The 24,887-nt window shown below is 39.0% G+C and overlaps 1 protein-coding gene across 1 annotated transcript; it reads right to left on the minus strand.

Annotated features, from left to right (window-relative positions):
* Positions 1-8,460: 8,460 nt before the first annotated feature.
* LOC120737322 (trypsin) lies at positions 8,461-21,548 on the minus strand. The gene is made up of 5 exons (XM_040037948.1): positions 21,380-21,548; positions 17,811-17,970; positions 11,476-11,617; positions 11,096-11,362; positions 8,461-9,754 (listed from the first exon to the last, which is right to left on the minus strand). The coding sequence occupies exons 1-5, from the start codon at positions 21,432-21,434 to the stop codon at positions 9,584-9,586; spliced, it is 795 nt and encodes a 264-aa protein (XP_039893882.1). The 5' UTR covers positions 21,435-21,548; the 3' UTR covers positions 8,461-9,583.
* Positions 21,549-24,887: the final 3,339 nt, after the last annotated feature.

Consider the following 24,887-nt stretch of genomic DNA (forward strand, 5'->3'; position numbering starts at 1 on the left):
CACACAAAGAGGAGGCCGCCGCTTTGATGAGCCTGATCCACTTTGAGTTTCAAGGCAACAGCCTTATCTCTGGCTCTGCTTCATTTTCCGAGTGACAGAGATAATTCTCTTCAGTGTTTCAAGTTGCTGGATCACCCTTGACATTGCAGTTCTGCAGAGCGAGCTTGACACCCACTCTCCGGCTGGCAGTCTGCAGAGAGTCGCATGATGAAACCAGCTCAGACTCAAATGTGACACCCCATGTGCTCTCTGACACTGGATCGAATGTATTTCTTTCCTGCGACACTAAAGAAGCTTGTTAAAGTAAAGCTTCTCTGTGGGGAGCTCCATTGAACATTCAGACTGTTTGCCAAGTTCATTTAAGATTCTGTCTGAGCGTTTCAACTTCAAAAATAAATTCTGGACCAATCCACAGCACACCCACCAATCACTGTCAAATCCTCCCTTGCTTCTCTTTGCACGACAGCTCTGGAGATCTCTTCTCTGTCTCCCTCCTAGATTTGGATGGAAGCGTGATTATGGTCTTCTCTGAGTGGCAGCATCAATTTAACGCAGTAGATCTTCAGAGACCAGAAGATTAATTGCCCCACTTTGTCCTCTTGTTACCTTTTAAGTTACACAATTTCAACTTTGTTTAGTTTCATGGATGTCAAAGCAAAAGTCTCTTGGCCCTCTGTTAACTAAGGGCTTTTCTCTCTCTTCTCTCTTCTCCTCACAACAATGCTGCTGGTGTAATCACTATTGTCTAATCAAAACATTTTAGTAGCTGTGTGAACATTTAGCTAGAGTGCATTATTTAGTGAGGGTGGATGTTCTCTTCTTCTGCAATGTGGCCTGTACACTGGAGGCAAACAAAACAAGAGCGAGATGTAAAACAGCATTGTTGCCTTTATAGTTTGTTGTTATATAAAATCAGAGCTCAGCGCTAAATCAGACAGTAGACACGGATGGGTATTATTAAAACTGAAGGCGTGACAGTTACTCTCATCCACTGGCATAAGAAGCCTCGTGGCTTGTTTGAAACATGCTGTCAACTCGGATGTGATTGGTTGGTTTGTTTAATCTCATCTCATCGCCCCCCTCTGACACCAGCTCTCTTATTCTACCACACACATCCTCCATTTGCACCCCAAATGTTGTCTTTCTCACCATCTGACATTGACGCGTAATACAAGCGTGACATGAGCGTCACTTCTGCTGTGTCAAGTTTTAAATGAACACAGTTGCATACTTTGACTGCTTGTAGAAGTGATCAACAGCTATGTACCTCAACGATTTTTTGCTTAGTGGTTTAAGAAGCACTTAGATCCCTTACATAAGAAGAGTAATTTAAAATAAAAATATTCAGTATGCAATATCACCAATGTGGGCTCTGATAGTATTCTATGCATTAACTGCTTATTCACACAAATATTGAATCAACCAATAAATTTGCAGCAATCCAGTGTATGTAGACATTATCGAGATGATCTGCTTAAGTTCAAACCAAGCATCAGAAAGGAAGAGGATTTTAGTGACTTTGAATGTGACGCAGTTGTCAGTGCCAGATGGGCTGGTTGGAGCATTTCAAAAACTGATGATTCACTGGGAGTTTCCTATGATAAAAAGGAAACTGAGCAGCAGTTTCCTGGTTTAAAATGCCTCGTTGATGCCAGAGGTCAGAGGAGAATGGCTAGACTGCTTCAAGCTGATAGGAATAAACAGTAACTCAAATAACCACACATCAGTGGTATGTAGACGACTACCTCTGACACACAACATGCTGACACCCTGCAGCAGATGAACTACACCAGAAGACCGGGTGTCATTCCTGTCAGCTCAGGACAGGAAACTGAAGCTACAGTTCAATATTGGACAGTAAAAGATTGGAAAAGCATTTCCTGATCAAAGTTTGATGGCTGCTTCCAGCATATTAACACAGATCATCTCAGACTGGTTTATTGAACATGACAATGAGTTAGTTCACTGCACTCGAATGGCCTTGTTTAATCTGTGCTGTAATGGACTGAGGCAAAAGGAGGTCCAGACTAGTACCAGTAAGATGTACCTAAAATAATTTTGGAACGTTCATATTAAACATGGTCATAGCGTCAAATAATTAGGAACAAATTCAGTAGAGTCCAAGAATCAGAATATAGAGTCAGAAATGAACATAACAGGCCCCTTTTGCTGCTTGGGAACAAATCTGTCTAATCAAATACTGACTTAGGTACTACAGATATGATATCTATATATACTAAAGATATAGGAGATAAAATCTTAATTTGCTAAATCTGTAGTAGATTACTTATGAGGGTTGTGATTAAAGAGTAATGTGCAGCAAATACCTGCTATAGTTTTACATTCATTCCGTCATGATCAACAGTTAGGAGACTTCAGAAATTCCATAAAATCACAAAGATTCTTTGTTTTCTGAAATATTTTTATAATTTTTTGTTGTATTCACAACATATGATTTTATCTGTTGTCACGCTCTGTTTTGTAATTTTAACTTATTTTATGTATTTTATGACTATTGTTCCTTTTATTAATTGTGTTTTTGTAAGGTGACCTTGGGTTTCTGAAAGGCGCCCTCAAATAAAATGTATTATTATTATTATTATTATATCTTTTTATTTAGTATGTGTTCTATTTGTTTTTTATATCACATTTCTGTATTTCCTTGTGTTTTCTGTATTGCCACAATGTTTCATTCAACTGTGAAAACGTGATTTAAAAAAAAAATTTAGCCGCTATTTAAGCCATTTAAACGAGATCAGAACTCAAAGTTGGCTGTCTCATAATTACTCCAACTATTCCAACTATTTATATTTCTCTGAAACTTTCCATTATAGAATTACTAAAGAAAACTACTGGTTCAATAATAATAATAATAATGGCAGATTGACAGAAGCGAGGCTGCCATATCGCACCATCGGACCCTCTGGCCGGTTCAAAAAAGTTATACATATATATATACAAAATTTCAGTAAATGTATTCCATTATTTTCCACCCCGTGAGTACACATAAAGGCATACACAACAATATACAAGTGATGCTTCCACAAGTCAGTCTATCTTGTCATCACTTTGTAAAGAGGTGGGGGAATAATGTCAGTGTGCTCTGATCTGAAGCTTTGGGGGGTTATCAGCCATATATTCTCAGCAGAACAAAGCATAGCCTCTCTTTGATGGCAGCCCTAAGTTAGGAAACATGATTAAAGTGCTCTACTTTCTGTTAAATTCTCTGAGGGGAAACTTGATAAATCTACTGAGCACTAAAAGGACATGGAAGGGAGCAGAGGCAAGAAAAAAAGAATAAGTGGGAGGATTGAAGCAGTAGCTTTTCAAAGTCTATCTCATCATTCAGTCTTTACTTGTTATAAGAGCAGAGAAGCATTTTCCTGCCTGCACTCAATAATCGGTTAACAAATAAAGTTATTAAAATGTGTGTGAAATTGTTACGCCAAAGAATCTTCTCACAGATTCTTGAAATGGATGAAAACGTGTCTCTCATTCTCTGTGCTAAATGCCTTGCATGAAAGTCGTGGTGCTGTTATTTGCAATTATCATCCCAGTCCTCTTTCTAAATGCTAATCATTTTTTATTTTCCTGCGCCTCAAACCATTTCAGATTGTCTGTCTGACATTTTACATTGTACTTGTGCCTCAGACTCTTTCTGTAAATGTTTCCACTTTGTCTGAGTGAACTAATTGATGTGCGCAGCTGAACAGATGTCTTTTGTCTTAACGTTTGTGCATTATGTAACCACGATAATCCCCCACATCTAGGTGGTATAGGCAATTTGATGATGATGGGCAGCTACACCTGCAGTGTTTTTCCCAAATCGCAATAGGCCTGCACTGTAGAGTTTTAAAAATGCACACTCACACTGCAGGCTCACTGTAAGACACTGTATTTATATTTCAGAGGAAAAAAGTGGAAAGACTCATTTTATATAGGCTATATTGAGCCATTTAGAGCCATTTGATTACATGAGGGTGTATTTCCTGCTCTTGTCATTCAGTATAGCACATTCCTGACTCCATAAACTTTGTGAGTTTTTAGTATTCAGGTCTGCTCTCCCAGGTGTGTACTGCCAAAGCTGTCAGGATGCGACACTTGAGAAATTCATCACCATTTAGCTCCAAACACTTTTCAAAGAAACAGCCCATATTTTAGGTGGTTGTAAAATCTCCCAGAATATCAGCAGAAATATTAGCAGATCTCATTTAAATGAAGAATTCTGCCTTCTAAAAATTGTGTAACCATAATCAATAACTTATTTCCTATAATAGCTAATGGCTCACTCTTAGGTGAACCATTAGCTATTATAAGAATCATTAGAGGCTTCTCTAAACAACTAACTCTCCCAGAGCTGTATTTTGTAGAGTGGAAGTAGTCTGAACTCGAGCGGCTCATTCAGTCACCCAGCCTACTCATTATCCAGTGAATCTGTGCTCCTGTTCAAGACCAGCATCTATTTTTGGTACCAAATAGAATGTTATCACTATAAGAAGCAACTATGAGAGAATGCCTGACTGCACAGTAATAAAGGCAGGCTATTTTCTGATAGCCCCTCTGTCCGTGTCTGTATATAAATGTTTGCACATTGTTGTAACGATTATCCTGTATAAAATAGGGGGGAAAAAACATAATTCAAGCTTTGCCTCTGAGCCAATTATTCCATCTTCTGCATATTTTACACATGCTTCTTGTCCCAGATTCAAAAAAGCCCCCTGGCTGAAGTCATGTTAAAGAATTAAGGAGAGATTTATTTATTTTTAAATAAAGTATGAACTGTCTTCAGGGTCAAAAGAGAAAGAAAAGAAGAAGAAAGAAAGCCAAAAGAGGTTGTTTTTGAAGTTGAGTGACTCTGGTTTTGTTGAGAGGACCTCACAATAATCCCGTCACGTTTTCATCTCAGCTTCTGTCATGGCTTGAAGCTTCCTGGCATCCCACTGAACTCGAACAGTTGTCTGGCCTCCAAGACTCTGCACCTGAGCAATAATAAGTACCAGGAACATTCAGGTAACAAAGGCTATTCCTGTGCTGTTCCTTCCCCCTTCTGCTTTTTCCATCTAATAGAGGAGTACTAGCAATGTAAAGACACCTTTCAGAACTTTTACTTTTTTAAATATACATAATAATTTAAATTCAGAAAGATGATGTAACAGGTTTAAGTGCAGACACAACACTTCAGAGGAAAGGCTTATTATAATCAGAGAGGAGGCGAAGAGGAGGAAGTGCCAGCAGGCCTGAACCTCATCTGTTGTTTTTCTATTCATTATGCTTTAATGATCAAATGCCCCCTGGTGGTTCAGATAAGTCATGTGCATTTTAAAACCTCTGTCATCTCTTATAAATAGCTACGTATTTTTTTTCTTTTCTGTTGTGAGTTGTTGTGAGTTCCTCTTATCTGTCTGCATTTATCTTCAAAAAGGTTCCTGAGTATCAGCAATAGGTACAGATAGGACAGTGCATGCATGCATGGCTCAAGACTATCACTGGGTTGCCAACAGTCACATTTCTGGCATGACGCAGTCGTTAACATTCATTTTCATGCGTTGTCCAAAAAATCTCATATGTAAAAAATGGAAAGATCAAAGTTACTACAATTTGAAATAATAGATAGTCTTCTGTGTTTTAGCACAGTAACAGTCAGAGAATACAAAATATATGTGCATGATTTACCAGAGGTGTACAGACCTGTCTGCAAGAGGTTAATAATGAGACCTAGGTGTGAACATAGTCTTATCCTAGTTGACAAAATGTTAACAGGAGCCATGTGTGTTGGTTGGGGTTGTTTTAATTCATTAAACACCAGCAACTTTATAGGGTCTACAGTATGCTTTCTTCAAAGTCTTTAAAATGTTCATGATTTCACAATAGCGACACAATTACAATGTGTAAAATGTCACTATTAGATGTCAGCAGATTCCATACTGCAGTCAATATAATTCTGTTTTCTTAACCCTCCCAATTCAAATGCATAATCACAGCTATGGTGGACGCTGTAGGACAAGCAAATCTGGCTGCCGTTCATCTGTAGAGAATTTAGGCTGTCAATCTGTTTTTCATCTCACCTGTCAATATGCCCGGTGCCCACATATTTTTATAGTAGTGGAGGCTGTAAATCCTTGTGAAAGGAATAGATGAGTCGATAAAGTTCACTTTTCTTTGATGACAGCAATAATGAGCTGAGTTGTTGAAGAAATTTCTGTCAGTAAATGCTGCTGTTTTTGTCGCTGTTAGCTTCTGTTAGCCTCTGTTAGCCGGAATTAGCAAAAATTTTCTTTAAAGTTGATCTAACATTGTTGGACTCGCACACTTAGCAAATAAACTGTCATATGATGTGACAGTGTATCCAAACTGTTTATCAGAGATAAAGCTTGAAACGTGAGCCAAACATTAGCTAGCATAGCATTAGCTTATAGCCAGCTGTTTCTGTTTAGCAAGCTCATTTGTAACTGTTCAGAGACAGGAGAGTTGCATGCCTAATCTGCTGACAATAAGTAAATGCAACAATATTGAGAATAAATAAGCATATAACATTATGAATCATACTAAGAAACTATGTAAATGTTTTTTTTTTAACGAACAATAAATGATCTAAACACAATTCAACGGTGTATAATCTTGTTTGCAACACTAATAGTCATGAGGGATGCCCAGATGGGGTTTGTTAAAATGTAATTAGTAAGCTTGGTATACAGTAAACTTTGTATAAAGGTTTCTCACTCAGTGTAAATTATACATGACAAAGAGCACATACAATATAGTGGTTCATGAATACAATGCAGGACAGTCTTGGGAATGTTTTATCACCATTTTGGCTAATGTTAGTCACACATGGTATGCCAGCATGTGACGATTAAGAGAATACAGACTAAGTTATTCTAATGGCCACAGGTGTCACTGGTAATAGTTTTCTGGTAGCTTTCCAGTTAAATTCTGAACGATGCTCCTTTACTTACCTCTATACAAAGAATCATATTATCACCACTTACCACATATCAGTACATCATCCCATCCCAAAAACTGCACATGTAGAACTGTGGTTTTAAAATCAACTTTGCTTTTCAGTTGTTAGAAAATAATGGATGCTGTCGACCTAGTTTGAGTAACAGAGGCCATTATCATTGTAAAACATGTTTTGTGTTCCCAGCAGATAAAAAGCCCATTGGGAGAAAATGCTTAGGGAATGGTCACAATATATATAGCTCAGTTAATACCTTTCTTTGAAACCCATTAAAGTAAATTTCTTTTTGTGACCTAGGGTGCATATAGGGAGCTTAGGATCAATCATGTCAGGTGATATACCCTAACACTCCTGAGTGTGGCTTTCTCATGCCAGAACAAAGGGAATAAGCCTTTGTGTAACCAAGCCTGTAAGATTTGCAGCATAAAAGACCCTGAAATCCATCAATCACAAGGGGCATTGACACACCCATCAACACAGAGCAAACAGGACCAGCCATGAAACTAGAGCTCCCTCTAAAGTAGGCCATCAAGTATTCATTCTGCTGTGATAAGCCAACACCTATCAGGTGTGATGCAGTCTGTACTGATTTCACCTGGCTTCGTGACGGCTCGCCCTTGCGGGAATCTCTGCTGGTGAGGAGGAGGAAGGAGTCCAACGACTGGCTCCATGCATATTTCATGAAGGTATTCCAGTTTTAGGGTAATTCTTCTGTGGCTTGAGTAAGGCTAATGACAAGCAGCCAAGATTTACACTCCATATCAAATGTGATTGCTGTAGTTTTAAATAATTTATCAGTGTAGTGGCTTATTAATTGTTCCCCTGCAGAGGCTTTTACTGACTTGTACAAGTGACATGGCATGAAGAGTTGTGAGTTATCTATCCGAAAAGCCCATGTAATGCGTTATTGAAGGTCTCCACTTAACTTAAGGCTGATGGCTGTAACATTTACTGTGTAAATGCACACACAGACGTTAGGCAGAGAGTGCATGAAAAAAAGGATGATTAGTAATTTATTGAAGTTTAAAAAACAGGAAAAAAAAACATTACAGTTTATGCAACTACATTAAAACAGACCATGAATATATCATGTCAAATTGGCAGTGATCATTTTCTGACTAATAGAATTTCAGTCTGAAAACACAGGCTGATCACAACACGGACACACACAGCACGCGTTACAATTGAACCAGCGGATTTTTTGAACTTAAAGTAAGCATTATTTTAATTTTCAGTTCAAATTTGGAATCTTTTCATAATTCATTAACTTTGTAATGCAAATACCATAGAATGGTACAAATTACCCACCAGTTTAATCTCTAAACAGTTGTTTTAATGTGACTAACCTACAGGTTATCAGATTTTCATTTTCACGGTACAAGATATATATATATATATATATATATATATATATATATATATATATATATATATATATATATATATATATGGGAAATATATTTTTAAATGATTTCTGCTCACATTGAACAGATGTTGTTTTTTACTTATACATTTTGACTCAGTAAACTCAGTTCCTGCGGTTGTTTCTATTTTCTATGACTCATGAACAAGCTATACGACTTGTGATGTTACAGTAATAGCCACAATATGCTCAGTTAAATGTAAGCATGCTTTATTTACAGCATTTCATATGTTTTGAGCTCATCCAGCCAAAGGACCGATGAGCATGTGTGATAGCAAAGTGTCCACAAAGTATCTGTCTATCTCACCGGAGTTCACAAGAATTGTTGATACTTCCTCTGTATTTGTCAGAATATACTCAAACTTACAGTGCACACAATGATCCCCTAATTGGTCTTCACCCAAAGTGTAACCAAGGTTTAGGTCATTTTTATAATTTTACAGGCACTGTCATTTTCACAACGTTGCTACTCCTCCTACATTATTGATCAGATTTTAGTGAAACATGAGTAATTTGTCCTGGATATGACTGTGAGCTTTCTTGACTTCTTAAAAGATTTTAGAACATAAACTGTGATGTATCATGACTGAAACATAGTATCATGACTATGTTTTTCTGTTGTTCTCTTTTCCACGAGACTCTGAAGGATTTGGCACCTCAATCGTGACGCTGTGGAAATGTGTTCAACGTGTTCTGCTTTGCCTGAGAGTATTGGTGGATTCCACTGTATTTCTATTGTTTATGAGTTGCCTAAAATAGATCAGCAGCTGGCAAACTAAATGTAAAACTCAAAAATGGTTGCCCATTGTTTCTAGCTTTTGACTGACACAACATTTACTTGAGGTCAAGTAACAACCGCTCAAGAACTAGGTGAACATTTTGGAAAATTGTCAGATTTGCTTCGTTGCCAATAGTGAGAAGAAACTGACAATGCTCTTAACTTTTTACCTGCTGGAAATATTAACAAGTCACGTGCAAGACTTAAAAGTGCTTGGAGGTTTGTTTTGTTACCCTTCACAGGCCCCACACTGTAGCCTCATATAAAGGCACCCTTTTTTATCCAAATTTGAGCAAGAAAGCAAATCAAATATTTTCCTAAAAATTCCTTTAACACATGGGCATACACTCAAATGTGCATGAAGGGCAAAACAAGCCTAACTTAGGTCACATAAGGCAACAGTGAAAAGTTGCACTGGGCTCTAATTCTTGTTGCATCTGCTGTAGTAGCTAAATATGGTGTTGTCTATCCACCTGCGGAACTTGGACACAGCAGTGTAGACTCCAGGAAACTGAGCATCAGCACAACCTTTCCCCCAGGACACGACACCATAGACCCGGCCATCGCAAACAAGTGGACCCCCCGAGTCCCCCTGATACCACAGGATGGAAGAAAACATTAGGGATGACATGTTAGGCTACGGATGTCTTTACTCAAGTCTTTACTAATTACTCAACAAGAAACTTAAATATCTCTGATTGATATTCTATGACTTGCTCTGTAGTTCTGTAGCTGGAGCCTTAAATAATTTTCTTGGGCTGTAGAGCGGTAGCTGCCTTTCACTACCAGTAAATTTTCTTTTACAAAATGTAATGTCCTTTTTTTTAAATGACTAAATAAATGAAGATGTAGAACAATATTACAGAAAACAGTCTGATAACTTTCAAAATGCTGTTATGCAGTAGCTTAAAAGTTGCAAAAAAGAACACACAATATTTTAGACACTTAAAGTATGCCTTGCAAATACAAATACTCTGCAAATGCACTTTCTGAGACAAGCTGAAATAAACTGCAAGCCAAATTGACACAAGGTTAATTTTAGATTTTTTATGAAAATCAAAAAAAGGGAGAGATTTATTGACAGCAAGAACAATGGAGTCCTATGCCTGTATTTTTTATTTTTATATCAAACTTTACCCAATTAGTTTTTATACAACATGCAGCTTTATTATGAGCTTTATTGTATGCAGAAATACAAATACATATGCATAATATGTGTTTTTCATTCTATCCTTACCTTCAATGCCCATTTCTAATTACAAAGTATCTACTTTTAGCTGCTTCCTTAGTCGCAATGGGTCACCAAGGGGATGCCCTCCCTGATGACAAAGATAATCCCATCTTTTCCTCCCTGGCGACTTTTCACTTGCTAAGCAAATGTGTAAACTACTAAACTATGAAGCCATTTAAATATAACTAATATTTATTTTGAGGTACAAGCTTCAGATATCAGTCTCTTGTCTCGTGGAAGCAGCTAAGAGTTTGGGTTCAATGCATATACCATGGCCTATTGCAGTAACTCACTCACTCGGTTATTCTTAATGACTAATAACTTAAAGAATAACTAATAACTTAAGGAATGTATGTAATTAAATGTGTGAGTTCTCTTGGCCTTAGTTTTTTTGTTTTGTTGTATCTCTGTTACTTTCTTGCCTTCCTGCCTAAAGCCTTCCATAAAATGCTTCCTCTTTTTTCCCCCTTCTTTCTCTAAACGGTCAGAGAAAAGATTCCAATTGTTTGGCATCAGAGGCAACAATCCCTTAATGTTATTACTGGGATTCCCCCACTTATCTTGTGGGTTGCAGTATGTTGAACCATATGGCATACCTGTCATAGTGAACTGGTGCTACGTAAATAAAAATGAATCGAAAGGTGCTGTAAAACTGTTGCCATGTTCATATGCTGAATTTTAAAAAAGCAGAGATGCTCTTACCTGACAGGCATCTTTTCCACCAAGACTGTAACCAGCACACAGCATGTTTTCTGTGATGTTGCCACTAAATGACTCACTGCTGTTACATTTTTCTGTGGAGACAATGGGGAGCATTACAGTTCGGAGGGTGGAGGGGATCGGGCCTCCGCTGGGATTTGTGTATCCCCAGCCCGACACACGACACAGTCTGCCCTCTGCAATGGGGGCGCCCTGTCTGGGCAGTAGAGTGATGGAGACGTAGCTGTTCAGATAGAATGGAGCCCTCAGCTGAAGAGATTGTAGACAATGTGATGAGTTAGACACAAATGAAGCAACATGGTTTAAATAAATAAAACTAAATAAAATAAAAAGAAACTAAATAAAATCAATGTATTATGTACCTTAATAAGCATAATATCACAGTTGTTTGTGATTTTGTTGTATGAAGGATGTGGCACCAAAATGTGGGGAAGGATTTCTTGCTCTGTGCCCTCATATATAGAAAGAGAGTAGTCTCCTCCAACAATTATCATATTTTTCACCCTGTAGATGAAAAGAAGATAAATTACATCTTCTGGGTCAAATGTCTGTAAAAGAAGATTTAAGATAAGATAATATAAACTTTTATTAGTCCCACACATGGGAAATTTGTTTTTATCACGGCAGAAACTGGACAATACAAAGTTAATAGCAGCAAAAATTAAGAAAAACAACAGAATAGAATAAGATCAAATAGAATAAAGTAGTATACAAAATAGAATAGAATACTATACAAGATAGAATAAAATACTATGTGACATCAGAAAATTGCACTTGGTATTATTGCACATTGGGGAGACTAGGCGAAGGCTACCATGTCATATTGGATATATGTGTGTGTGTCTGTCTGCACGTGTGTGGTCATCGGCAAAGTCTTTGTTGTAGAGCAGTTGGAAAGAAAGACCTGCGAAATCTCTCCGTCCCACATCGTGGGTGCCACAGCCTGCCACTGAAGGAGCTGCTCAGTGCTGTCAGAGACTTCTCCATGGGGTGGGAGATGTTGTCCAACAGGGATGACAGCTTAGCCACCATTCTCCTGTCACTCACCACCTCCACTGGGTCCAGGGGGCATCCTAGAACAGAGCTGGTCCTCCAGATCAGCCCGTTCAGTCTCTTCCTGTCCCCAGCAGAGATGCTGCCACTCCAGCAGACCACACTGTTAAAGATGGCAGAGGCCACCACAGAGTCATAGGTCTTCAGGAGTGGGCCATTCCTTCCAAAAGACCTGAGCCTCTGCAGCAGGTACAGCCTGCTCTGCCCTTTTCTGTAGAGAGCACTTGAATTGTGAGTCCAGTCCGGTTTATTATTTATTGTACACCAAGGTACCTGTAGCTATCCACAGCCTCAAAGTCCAGTCCTTGGATATTTAGTGGTTACAGTGGAGGATGTTTGTGCCTGCGGAAGTCTACCACCAGCTCCTTGGTTTTTCTAGTGTTGTTCTGGATGTAGTTCTGCTGGTACCAGTCCACAAACGTTTGGGTCACTTCAATGTACTCTTTGTCGTCCCCATCAGTGATTAGGCCAACTATTGCAGAGTTGTCAGAGAACTTCTGCAGGGAGCACTGGGTGGAGTTGTGAGAGAAGTCTGCAGTGTAGGTGGTGAAGAGGAGCGGAGCCAGAACCGTTCCCTGTGGGGCCCCCCGTACTGCAGACGACCCTGTCTGACACACAGCACTGATTTCTCACATACTGTGGTCGGTCGGTGAGGAAGTCCAGTGATGGTCCGCTCCTGAGTTGTCCAACTTGTCCTTCAGGACTGTGGGAAGAATGGTGTTGAAGGCACTGGAGAAATCAAAGAACATGATTCTCACAGTGCTCCCAGTGGTCTCCAGGTGAGAGAGGGAACAATGCAGGAGGTGAATGCCATAAGTCATCTAATGGCGCTTTTCATTTTCTTCTGTTTATTTTTTTCTCATTTTCTCTGCATGCACTCTGAAAACCTCTACAGTTATATCAACACAGGCAAGCTGATTTCTTTCATTTTTAAATGAAGTGTCAACTTTTTTTCTGTAAATAAGTCATAAATGCAACAGAAGCCTAAGGTCTGTAACTCTGATCTATGACACTGCCTTTTATCACAGGTATAAAAGACATTTTGGCATGTCACATCAAGAAAACCACACATATAAGCATAACAATGGGCGACTGCCGAATCTTTTTCACCTACTCCAGTTTCAGCGTCAAGATACTTTACATGCTGGCTGCTCTTAAATAAAACAGAGTAACTGTTCTTCTTAATAGTAACAGTTGTAGTTTTACTACAGTGACAAATCCAGATCTTGGAGTTGGAAAGACCTATTGAGTTTTATGCTTAGGGGTTTACAATAACATAATAAGGGGAGGTGCACAGGTGTATTTGTGTTAAAGCCGGCTTTGATCCATTTGGGTGTTTCCTAGTAAGCTATGCCAGTAAACTAGCATGCACAATCCAAGTCCCTGGAACATGGACACTTAACTGGAGTGTGACCCTATATTAGGATTATTATTTACAGAAAGGCTTTTCCTGTTGCAATATGGTATATTATATGGAAACAAACAGTAATGACACCCTTTAGCTTGAAACTTAATCATTTTTAAAAAATGGTGGCAAATAGTGATATAACACCTTTTGCCAAATTGCACAATCAGCAGTTAAACAACAACGTGTAGTTGTGTTTTCTGGCTACGGTTCACAAACCCAAAACAGAGGTAAGAGAAAATAAATGAGTAGTTGATAACTGGTACAAATAAACATGGTAAAGTCATGTTTTGTTGCCTGTAACACTGGAATCATTTTCCTGATGATATTAAACAGTCCTTACGTCCAACTTTATCCAGGTCTCAACAATTTTCTTCCTTATAGAAATTTTAACTCCAAACATACACATCATACACAACATCTTTAGCTCTAGTGATGCTAGCAGGAGGGACTATGCGCTTACCTGCTGCTCTCTGGCAGGTAGCTCCATGCCCTCCTGGGTTTTAATTGCACCTTAGAACACACATGCATCAACACTACAATGAGCGGGTGGAGGGAGGTTTGGAGTCTTCTCTCACCCCCGTTCTCTGCGGCCTGCTGGAGCGGGGGGGCTAGGAGGAGGAGTTGGCCGTCCGACTGCGGTCTGGAGTGTGGGGCCTCCCTGCTGCTGCGGAGTCGGGGCGGTCTGCCTCTCCCCACCGCAGGGAAAAGGGTAACACCACCTGGGTCTGGGTGCAGTTCCCCCCTCCAGGGGCAAGGGTACCTAGACCCGGTTCGTAGAGTACGCTTGGGGAGTGTGACCGTGTGTACAGCGTCTCTTTATGTCTGTCTCCATGTTGGTTGAGTGTGGAATAAGTGCATATGAGAGCATGAGGGTGGGAATGGATGTTTGTGTCTGTGTGTGCCTGTATGTCTGTGTCTATATGTCAGGTTGGGTGTCAGGCGCCACCTCTCTGGGGACATCTCAGGCCCTCCAAGGTTTGGAGGCCTATCTCCACCCACCACCACTTCCCCTGCCAGTGGCGGACTCCCTCAGGTGTCGGTGCGTTGGTGGTTCTTTGTGTCTGGGGGTGGGCGTCCGGGTACACACCGGCTCACTCCTTGGCGGCCGCTTATCGGGGCCTGGAGCCTGGGGCTCGCTCGGGCCACTCCGGAGGTGGGGTGCCCCCGGCCTCTCGGCCTGGGGCTCGGTCACTCAGGCACAGCTGGCTGCCGGCGGAGCTCACGGGCGCGTCACTGCAACTCCCCCTGGCTTCTGCTCCGCGGCTGCTGAGTGAGCCCTCATCTGGGACTCTCCTCAGCTCTTACTGGGACAGTGGCGCGGCTGCCCCTCTGTTGGTCTTCCTTGGTCTCTTGTGTTCTGGGGGCCTCTGGATGTCTGGAGTCTTGATCTCCTCCATACCTGCTTCATGCCCTGGAGGACGGGGCTGTGGCTCCCCACACTCCCTAGCAGATCGTTACATGGAGAAACCTTTGGAATGCAAGCATGCTGATCCACACAGGTATGCACACAGGTGTACACACGGGTATTCACAGACGCGGACTACAGCTTTCTTGGCTGCTGCCTCAAAGCACATTGTGCGCTGTCTATCTTGCGTGCTGCACAATATCGTTTATTATTTAGTATCTACTGATATCTACTGCTAACTAGTTTATTGTGATGGTGCCGTTTTTTTATTTATTATGTTGCTCTTTGTTGTTGCTTTCTCTTCTGTTTTTTTCTCCATACAGGTGACCCAGGAGTTTTGTTCTTTTTTTTTTTTTTTTTTTTTTTCCTTTATTCCCCCCCTTCTCACCGTCTCTTCTCCCATTTGGTTTTCTTTCTCTCCCTCTCTTTCTTTCATTCTTTCTCCCTGTCCTATCCTCCAGTCATGTCTGTCCCGTTTGTAGCAACTGAAAATAAAATAAATTCATAATTATAATAAAGGTCAATCAAATGGACCAATTTTCATTGCAGTACAAAATAGTTTATTACATATTTTGTAGATTTTCTCTCTGTTTTGTTTTTTGTACTTTTTTTTTTACGGTGTTTTTATTTGCATTTGTTTTATCATTGCATTTTATTAACTTCTAAAGTTGTATTTCAAAGTGAAATCAAAGGAAGCCAGTCGGTCTCAAAATAATTTCCTAGAAAGCAAAAACTTGGGCCATGTCATGGGGATCATTTACACAGCTCAACCAAGGGTACCAGAGGGTGTAACGACTCTGTTAAATAAACATTATCTTTGGGGCAGGTTCATATTTGCATCATTCTTGTCAAACTGTCATAAAGTCACTGACTTAGGGCTCCTCATCCTGCCTACTGTAGGTTCTTTGCCGTCTAACCACCAGTGAGCTTGGAGAAATATTTAAGTCCTATGACTCAATACTTGAGTTTGACCATACTAGCTAGCTTACCATTTAAGGTAATGATGGGGTTAGGGTTGTCCTAACCCGAGCTAAACTGGCATATGACAGGGCAGTAAATACATTAAATACTCTCTATGGCCCCTATTCCCTCTGCCACTGCAAAGAGAAGAGGGGTCACAGAGGGGCAGAACACTGTCATATGCCAATCAAATGTATCCTGTGCTCACATTGGCAGAGTAGTTGCTTCATAGCTCCTGGGATCCCACAAGTTACAAAGCAACTATTCCAAGGTTGCATGAAAAGACTAGGCCGTTTGGCACAGTTTAGTGCAGGCTAAACTGGTTAGTTTGCAATTCTCTGGTTAAGTTTAAAGTAATGCATTATGTTGCACTGGTGCAGAGAGGCTGTGATGTTTATGTTAGGTTACATAAAGGGTAGCAGACCATACAAATTTTTATGTGACTCATTTCTAAGTCCATTTAGTGATTTGCTAAATAGCAGAAGTAATTTAAAATATATCTTTTGTGACCCTGGAAGCCAATGGAGCATTGCACCTTTCTGAATGAGCTGTAATGTCTGATTTTCTTTTTTGTTTTGTGTTGCTACCAAGACACTGTTACAGTAGTGTAATGAATGTGCGAGTGAGTTTTTCTGTATCTGCTTTAGACAGACATTTTTATTTGTATTTTACTTTATTTCAAGACATCAATAGGCAGACTTTGTAATTGTTTTTATGTGGCTGAGGTCCATAAATTCATAAACTCTATAGATTTTTTGCCTGGTTTTAGGATTTCAGTATCTGTTTTCTAGATTCTTTTTATCCTTTTTTTCTTAGGCAAACATCAATCGCTTGCCTCAAAGCTTTGCTTCGTCAGCGTTTTTTTTAATGTTTAAATTATTTATTTATTTTGCCCATTCGCTTGAAACTGCCAAATGTATTTTTATGGTCTCTTACACTTTGAGTTGCCTCTGTTGTGTGATATGTGCCTTCTATCTATAAAAAACATACTGATCTGTGAAGCTTTTTATCACACTGCTGTAGAAAATCATAAGCCAAGATACATGTTAATGCAGAAATGTAATTTCTGAGGATGCTTGATAACAGATTGGAAGTTGGGAAAACATTGTGGTTGTGTTTGGTAAAAAGACAAGAAAGCGCAGAGTTGTATCTGTCCTTCTTTACCTTGTTCTTGTTAAGAATTATAGACAAGAGATGGTTATACTTGTCATGTAAAACAGCAATTTCCAAGTTATGCAGTTTGATTGTCCATCCATCCATCCATACTGGTTGCTAACATTAAATTGGAAGTCTGGGAGACAGAGCTGCTTTTCTGCTGATATATTAATAATTAATTGCTATTAATGCAATAAAGCTTTTTGAGATCAATTGTAACTGTTTGTTGACAGGGAAATAGGCGATACTGACATTTGGAAACTGTAATTTATCAGTTTGCTGATTTGCTGCTAAAACCTTAGAATATGGAATGGGCACAGAACATTGTCTACAAATATTGCTTCCTTATCTTCAAATTGTTTGCAATCTAAATAAAGTATTCTGATCGGTCGTCATGATCTGTGTCAGATTTCAGTACAACAAAGCTCCATTGTTATGGTGCGCTTTTATCGTTGCCATTAGCTTTCTTTCAGTCAGGATAAGCCACAGATCTGACTGTATGATATGAGTTGAAATTACAGGATTGAGAAGTCAAATTGAGGCTATCCTATATCAAGAGGCCTTTTCTTCCTTACAAAAAGTTAAATCTGAACACAAAGACATGGGGTTTTGTGTGATGTGTGACTGATTTTAAAACTCAATCAAGTCAACTTTGCCTTAAGTTATCGAACTTTTTTAATCCATAGGGGTAAATCGACAGGAGAAAATTAGCTCACCCGATGTTACAGTGTGCTGCTGTGACTACCCAGTGCTTATTAATCAAGAAACCCCCACAGAAGTGCTTTCGTTCCAATGTCTGTATCGACACAATGTACTTGATGGAATGTGGAACCGGTGCATATCCTCCCACTATACGTTCCTCTCCAACATTCTGACCTGCAACACACAAGCAATGACGAATTTCAGCTCGGATTAGATTTAGAGAAAGAAACACACAGAACAGTCCATAAGGTGTTGGTGTAAACCACACTGAGCTAACTCAGTTGCTCTTTTTTAGTACCTTTACAAGATCAGTGCAAACTATTCAGGTCATAAAGAAAACCACAGAGGATTTCACCGCACAGTTGCTTTGTGGCTCAGCAGATCAATGAAAAGCAATCTCATCTCCGAAGTACTTCACACTGGCTTAAGTGAGGATAGATCTGACTGCCTGTTTGGTGTTTAAATGAGTTTGAAGGTAACACGTTAACTCAATTTGGACCGGATCTGATTAGCTCATAAACAGAATCAACCCTCTAAAGGACACCTGGGCGAAACACAAATAGAAGGCCTGAACTAGCCCACAATCTATCTCAGTCTGCCTAAAGAAAAAGGAGAACACCATCAGTTTGGACGCCTCCAAAATGCTGCCCACGACCACACTCAAGGATAAGCTGAGTATAGCTGATACTGGAGTAAAACTAATTCTAATTGGAAGCTGTGCTTGTTTGGGAACACTCTTTGGTGTTTACAATGCTTCTGCCCCTGACTGAGCTGCTCAGTTTTATATTTTTTCACTTCGTGTATTTGTGGCTTTAAATGCTGCTGAGGACACTGCAATCACATCTTTTCCCTTGGACCTTGAAGTTTTGAATAATGTGAGGACAAATAAGATGAAAAGAACTCACAGAAGCACTGTACAGCGCACACACAGAGACAGATTTCAGCACTTACAGAATTTAGAGAAAATTTTCTATCATGGATTGTAACTTAAAATTAAGTGTTTGTATTCTTGGTCAAGCTTGCTGGTTGTGTTAATTGGGCAATGTATTAAATATGTCTGAGATTAGTGAACAGCCATTGTTTTCTGCATCACTTTGTCATTATCTCATCACTGTGGAGAAAATTTCCTCCACTTTTTTACAACATAGCTTTAGTTCATTGAACTGTGTGGCAATCACTTTTGCACAGCTGTCTCATTTAGGTTAAGGTCTGCACTTTGACTGGGCCATTGCTACACCTTGATTTTTGTTTTCCAGTTATTCTTTTGGAGACTTGCTGCTGTGCTCAAGATCATTGCCCTGTTGCATAACCCAGTTTCACTCAAGCGTTAGCTGTTGGACAGATGGCCTCATATTTAATGCTAGAATACTTTAGTATACAGTGGAGTTCATGGTTGACTCAGTGACTGCAAGGTACCCAAGCCCTGTAGCTACAAAACAAAACAGAAAAATCCATCAGCACACCATCATGGGTTTTTGCAGTCTGGACAGTGCGCTGTCGGATCACTTCTGATTTATTGTCTTAATCCCTATGGAAGCAGTAAGAGTACAGATATTTTTAAAACGTTTAAAACTATCTGTTCCACATCATATTATTGCAGCATCATGTTATTATTAGTGTTTGATGGGTTTAAAAGCCACTTCGGCCTTCAAAATTGTCATTTGAATACTTAGGAGCAGTGTAGTGGTGCAGTTGTTAGCATTGTTTCCTCACAGCAAGAAAGCCCCTGGGTTTGAAATGCACCATCTGTCCAGGGCCTTCCTATGTTTTTCTTGTATCTGCATTGTCTCCACATACTCCAAAGACATGGAGTTAGTGGGGTTATGTTAACTCGTGATTCCAAATTGCCCGTAGGTGTGAGTGCGAGAGTGAATGGTTGTCTATCTCTGTTAGCCCTGCAACAGGCTGGCGACCTGTCCTAGCCTTCCTCTTGCCTTATGGCATCCGGGATGGGCTCCAGACCCTGAATTGGATAAGTGCAAGAGAATGGAAGGATGGGTTTACAAGCAAGGCCAACTAAAGCCTTGATGTGAACCCAAAGGTTCATGACAGAACAAGTCTAGACTATTCTTAGACATAGGATCATTTCTTTGAAAGCGTTTAATAATTAGTGCTTTCTTGTGTTTTTCTGTTTAATTACATTCAAAATTGATCTCAAGTGGTTCATAAATGAGTCTCCAAATTGTCAGTGTGGTGTGGAGATATGTTATATTTTACCAAAAGATTAGATAATTCTATAGTCTTATAAGAAGTGACACTTTGGTACCAAGTTAGTGTCTGAACTACCCAGGGAACTATCAGGGAAAGCTTTGATGCAACCTTTTTCCCTCGAAAATATAATTTTGCCTAATAGATAATAGAAAGAGAAAAATGTGAATACCTAAAATATTTGAATTATAATGACTTTAGCAATTTTACAATGTTGAGCTACGACCCCACATTTTCTAAAATGTTCCCTAAGGCTCACAAAGCATCTATATGGCAAATATTTGAAAATTAAACAATGAAACCAAAATTGTAGATCACAGTAACCGAGAGAACCTTTAGGCATGGAAATGCTTTCATCTAACCACAGGCTATAATTAGTAGCTGGGGTGGATCTTAACAACAAAATGGTAACTGTATAGGCTACACTACACCCAGCAGTGACTGCGTGTGAGGTTAACACACATGTGGGTGTATCAGAAAGCATTATGCAAGATCATGGAAGTAAACATTTTAAGATTGGGTTTCTTTGAGTGTTTTGTCTCCTAAACTGTAACTAGAAATAGAAGAAAATTGAAAAGATTTAGAAGATAAGATTAAACAGTGATAAACTACAGTTTTTTCTTTTTTTAAAGCTCAGGTCTGGGTAAGTCTTAAACCATTATCCAAATGATATTTTATGCTGCTTCTTCTCAAATCACAGACCTGCTCAAGATCTTTATCAGAATCTCCTTTTTTGGTGTCTTTGTGACATAATTTCCAGGCACAAAGGCAGGTGTTGGCCACAATTATTTATTGTTATTTGTGTTGTTAGACTGAATCTATTGTTACTGAGGTTTCAAGTTCAATTCCTTTTCAAAAGCCCTGTGTCTCAGGAAGATGTTTGGCTTGTAGTGTGTAACAGTTTACATGCTACAAGATGAAAGTATTTATCATGTAATAAGAACCATTTAAATTTCATTAAAAATCCGAGTTTTAAATGAAACGATTACCTGTAAATAAGAACAGTTATTTTAACAAGAAAGCAGTCATGTGTCTTTTTTACTGTGAAATATGATCATCTTTGAAGATTAACTCAAATTAATGTGCACATTTATTTCTTCCTCTCCCTGCTACCCAGATGGAAATGGCTCTGAGTTACAATTTTCCTCTTCACAGATCATCAGAACTGCAAGTGCACAGCTAAAAGGGATGTTTTAAAAATGATTAGAAGGCATATCCTAATGCTATATCTCGTGCATTTGCAGCACATCCTAGAAGACACCCAGTCTACTTTTGTTTTCAGAATGTTAGCCCATCACAACATCACAACTTTCACTTTGTTCGCTATGATCATATTTTTGTGAACTTTAAATTGGAGAAAAAGAAGCTTACTCACAGTTTACAGCCAGGACTTCCAACAGTATACAAAACAATAAATATGGCTGGTCCATAGTGAGACAAAGGGCAGCACAGTCTACCTGCAGCAAGAGGCTTAACCTGTGTGCTACTTGTCTGATCTTAGGGGGAAGGCATCTCACCTGCACTCTCAGGTTTCTTATAGTTTCTGTTTCCGTTTCCATGGTCACCACCGATTTATAATTGAAGCTCCATGGCACAGTTGCTTGACTCACCTCTTCCATGACCCACAGAAACTCACCCAGTTTATTGTTGACATTTTAAGAACATGTGATTGATCAGCTGCTATGAGCCTGTTCAGTTTTAGTCATGTATTATTTAACAGCTACTCTGATGATTTAGCCCTGTCCAATATAGCATCCCATAAGTCCGCATGATTGAAGCTCCTAATGTGGCTCAGATTGGCTTCTGTCATATTAAATGAGGAAAGATTCAGTATGCGTCTTTACCATTCATGAGAGTCTCCCTGCACTGATATCTCCTGAAAGGATTAATGAGGCTTTTGACCGAAGTTGAGCAGCATAAGCTTTCGTGTCAGACCAGGTCAAATAAGCACTGCTGCTCAACATCTATCCTCAGGCTGGGTGTCATTAAAAATGGAGCACAGCTAAGCCTTGTCTCATCACAGTCACCATCCCTCTGTGGAGTTCCTGACCTTAGCTGGCTAATAGCCCTCTCTGTTGCCCTCATTGCTGCTGATAGCTAAAGCCGTGCTCTTGGTACATCTGTCCTCCCTTGAGTGCTGACCACTGCTTTTTTTCTGCATGACCCACTCCTCAGTTCACATGCTGCTGCCATGTTCATAGTTGCCACTTCCAGCTCTCACAATCATCTGACTGACATTGAACTAAAATGTTACTTACCACAAGACTCTAATAAACAAATTTCCTCCTATTTTAAATCTATTCACTTACTATAAAATATGTCAGCTGACTTGAATTAAAGACTTTCCTTATTTACATCAGACTGGAGCTGTTATACTTTTCCTTATTTTCTGTTACAGTGGTGGATGCTCATGTTAAACATGGCCAACATTTCAAATAATGAGAAGCGATGAAATGCAAGTAATCCTCATGAATTAAAACCTGAACTTTCAGACAGCTCTAAAGAGCCATTTTCAATCAATTATTTTATTTTTCTGTCTCTTTATGATGTCATGAGAGAGAGGATATCCTTATTATGGTCATGTCAGACATACAGCTCTGGCAGATTTAAGTCTGCTGTTTTGTTTGCAAGGGGCAGCAAATCAGAAGAAGGTTGACTTAAAGGGTAGGAAGTGAATGAAGGTTCTTCATCAAGGCCAAATATAAAATAAATAGGAGTTATCTTCACCTGTTAGTTATGCAAATCAATCTCAAGTCCAAGGACAAAAAATAAATTAACAATAAATGTAACTATATCTATGAGACATTTAAAGGTTATTTAAATGTTTCATGCTCGCTAATGCTTTGTTAGCATGTGCTATTTGTTTTTAGTTAACTGTCATGTAACACTTTACAAAGGTTTATTGATGTAATTATGGTTAGAGCTGTGTCATTGTGTTACCACTGTTCATAAACAACTTATAAACCCTTTATAGAGAATAGCAGACCACTACATGTTTTAATACACTGCTTTTATTGTATTATTTAAACTTGATATATGTTTTTGTTTCCATTTGTCAGCAGTTATGAACAAGTAAAGGGTTTGAACGTGACTTTCTTATAATTGCTGACATGTTTCACTGATAACTGAGGTGTATAATTTCACTGACATATATTGTTGTTCAGTACTCAGACAGGTTGGCACTGAAGCCTTATCAGTGTCAGTATCAGCATCATCATTTCTTGGTATCAGTAACTCAGTACTGGGATCTTGATTCAACCTTATGCAATCTATCTTTACTTAGAAATGTGTTTAGCTCAATAGCTGTAAATTCTACTAGTAAACATCTACTTTAAACCACATACATATATCAACATATTTAACCTGCAATGAATAAAAAATACAAATACAAACACAATACAAAACAAAACAAACAAACACAAGCTCTACATAGACTTTAGACTTTAGAGCTTTTATTGTCATTGTGCGGTTTCTTGCACAGCGAAATTGGGTAGCTGGACCACAAAGGTGCAAAAGTAAAGAAAAACAATATATGTATACATATATGTGAGTAAACTATAAACATGGTGTATGTGTAGAAACATTGAAACATTGTGGGGCTGTATACAAGGGCAGTTATATAATATAAATAAATAAATCAGGGTGGAGGGGCTATGGTCATTTAGGGTGGGGATGGTAATTCCATTGAGACCAAAATATTGTGCAAAGACCAAAGACCAAAAATATTGCACAGAACAAGGAAAGAAATCATATTTTACTGCAATTTACAGATACAAAGAGACATCCAAAAATCAGCTACATTGGCATTTATTATAGATCTTAAAAGGCAAGAAGCCAGGACTAGGTGGCCTCAGCTATTCATCAATACATTTTGAATTTTGCACAAAGGTTAAGCTCCTAGAAACTAGTTTCGAAATCTAGATTGCACTGAACTTGAGTCTTAAGTAAAGTGGTGCAGTGAGGTGAACTACAGTGTTTGGACAGTTACATATTTTGTGTTCTTTAGGCATGGCTTTGTTTATTTTATTAGTATTAATCCAAGAAAATGAAATAATGAATAAGACTTTCACACGAAATATAGTCCTTTTAATCAGATCCTTGACTACTAAACTATTTGCTGTGTTTATGCACAAAAAAGTTCAAGGACTTGGGTTTCTTTTGGGGTACCAGTAGCTATTTAGCTGTTTAGGTGGCGTCTATAGGAGTAAAGAGGTAACAATGCATGTATTGAAGATAATAAACAGTCTCACAAGGTGAGAGTGCTATGAAAGGTTGTTGTTCAACCATATTATTATTATAACATGCAGTACTCCAGTTAAAGACATAAATCACTGACATATTAAAGTTGTGTGTAACAGAACCTGAAGGTGAGGTACAACAGAGAGCCTGAGTATAGTCTAAGCCCCATTGCAATGAAAAGAACACGATGTACACTCTATGTTTTGAGGGTCAAAAGTTTCATCCAACGCTATAACTGGGCTGAAATATTGTTAGTGACGTTGAGTGCAGAGGGTTTTTTGCAGCATGCTTACACACACATGATGATGGTTTGAATAATCTCTGGGTCAAGAAGTCTGAAGAAGATGTCCTTAACTGGGCCTTAGAATCGGTTGAAGAATAATGGATAATATAGATAATCAAGACTACGCAGGGAGTGTGTTGTGTGTCTGTCTAGCCATGATCATCTTGGTGTGAGGCAGATTATCACATTGCATTCCAGCGAAGTAAACTTGTAATTTCAACTGCTGAAGTAAATTAAATCTTTCTAAAGGACAGATATTTCTCCTGAATTCCTTCTGAAAAATTTGAACACGACAAAGTCTCCATGTGGTTATAATTAATATTCTGTTCATCCATTCTTTTTTCGCTTATCCTTAGGCTTG

Source organism: Simochromis diagramma, unplaced genomic scaffold (genome assembly GCF_900408965.1).
Source record: "Simochromis diagramma unplaced genomic scaffold, fSimDia1.1 OVJJ01000061.1, whole genome shotgun sequence".
Taxonomy (NCBI): domain Eukaryota; kingdom Metazoa; phylum Chordata; class Actinopteri; order Cichliformes; family Cichlidae; genus Simochromis; species Simochromis diagramma.

Bases quoted from the DNA above. Each gene is read 5' to 3' on its own strand.
- LOC120737322 (XM_040037948.1), bottom strand. From the start codon at position 21,434: ATGGACCAGCCATATTTATTGTTTTGTATACTGTTGGAAGTCCTGGCT. The intron at 11,618-17,810 runs GTGAGCTAATTT...TTTCATCTACAG, and splicing joins GCAGCACACTGTAACATCGG to GGTGAAAAATATGATAATTG. The intron at 11,363-11,475 runs GTACATAATACA...CAATCTCTTCAG, and splicing joins GTGATATTATGCTTATTAAG to CTGAGGGCTCCATTCTATCT.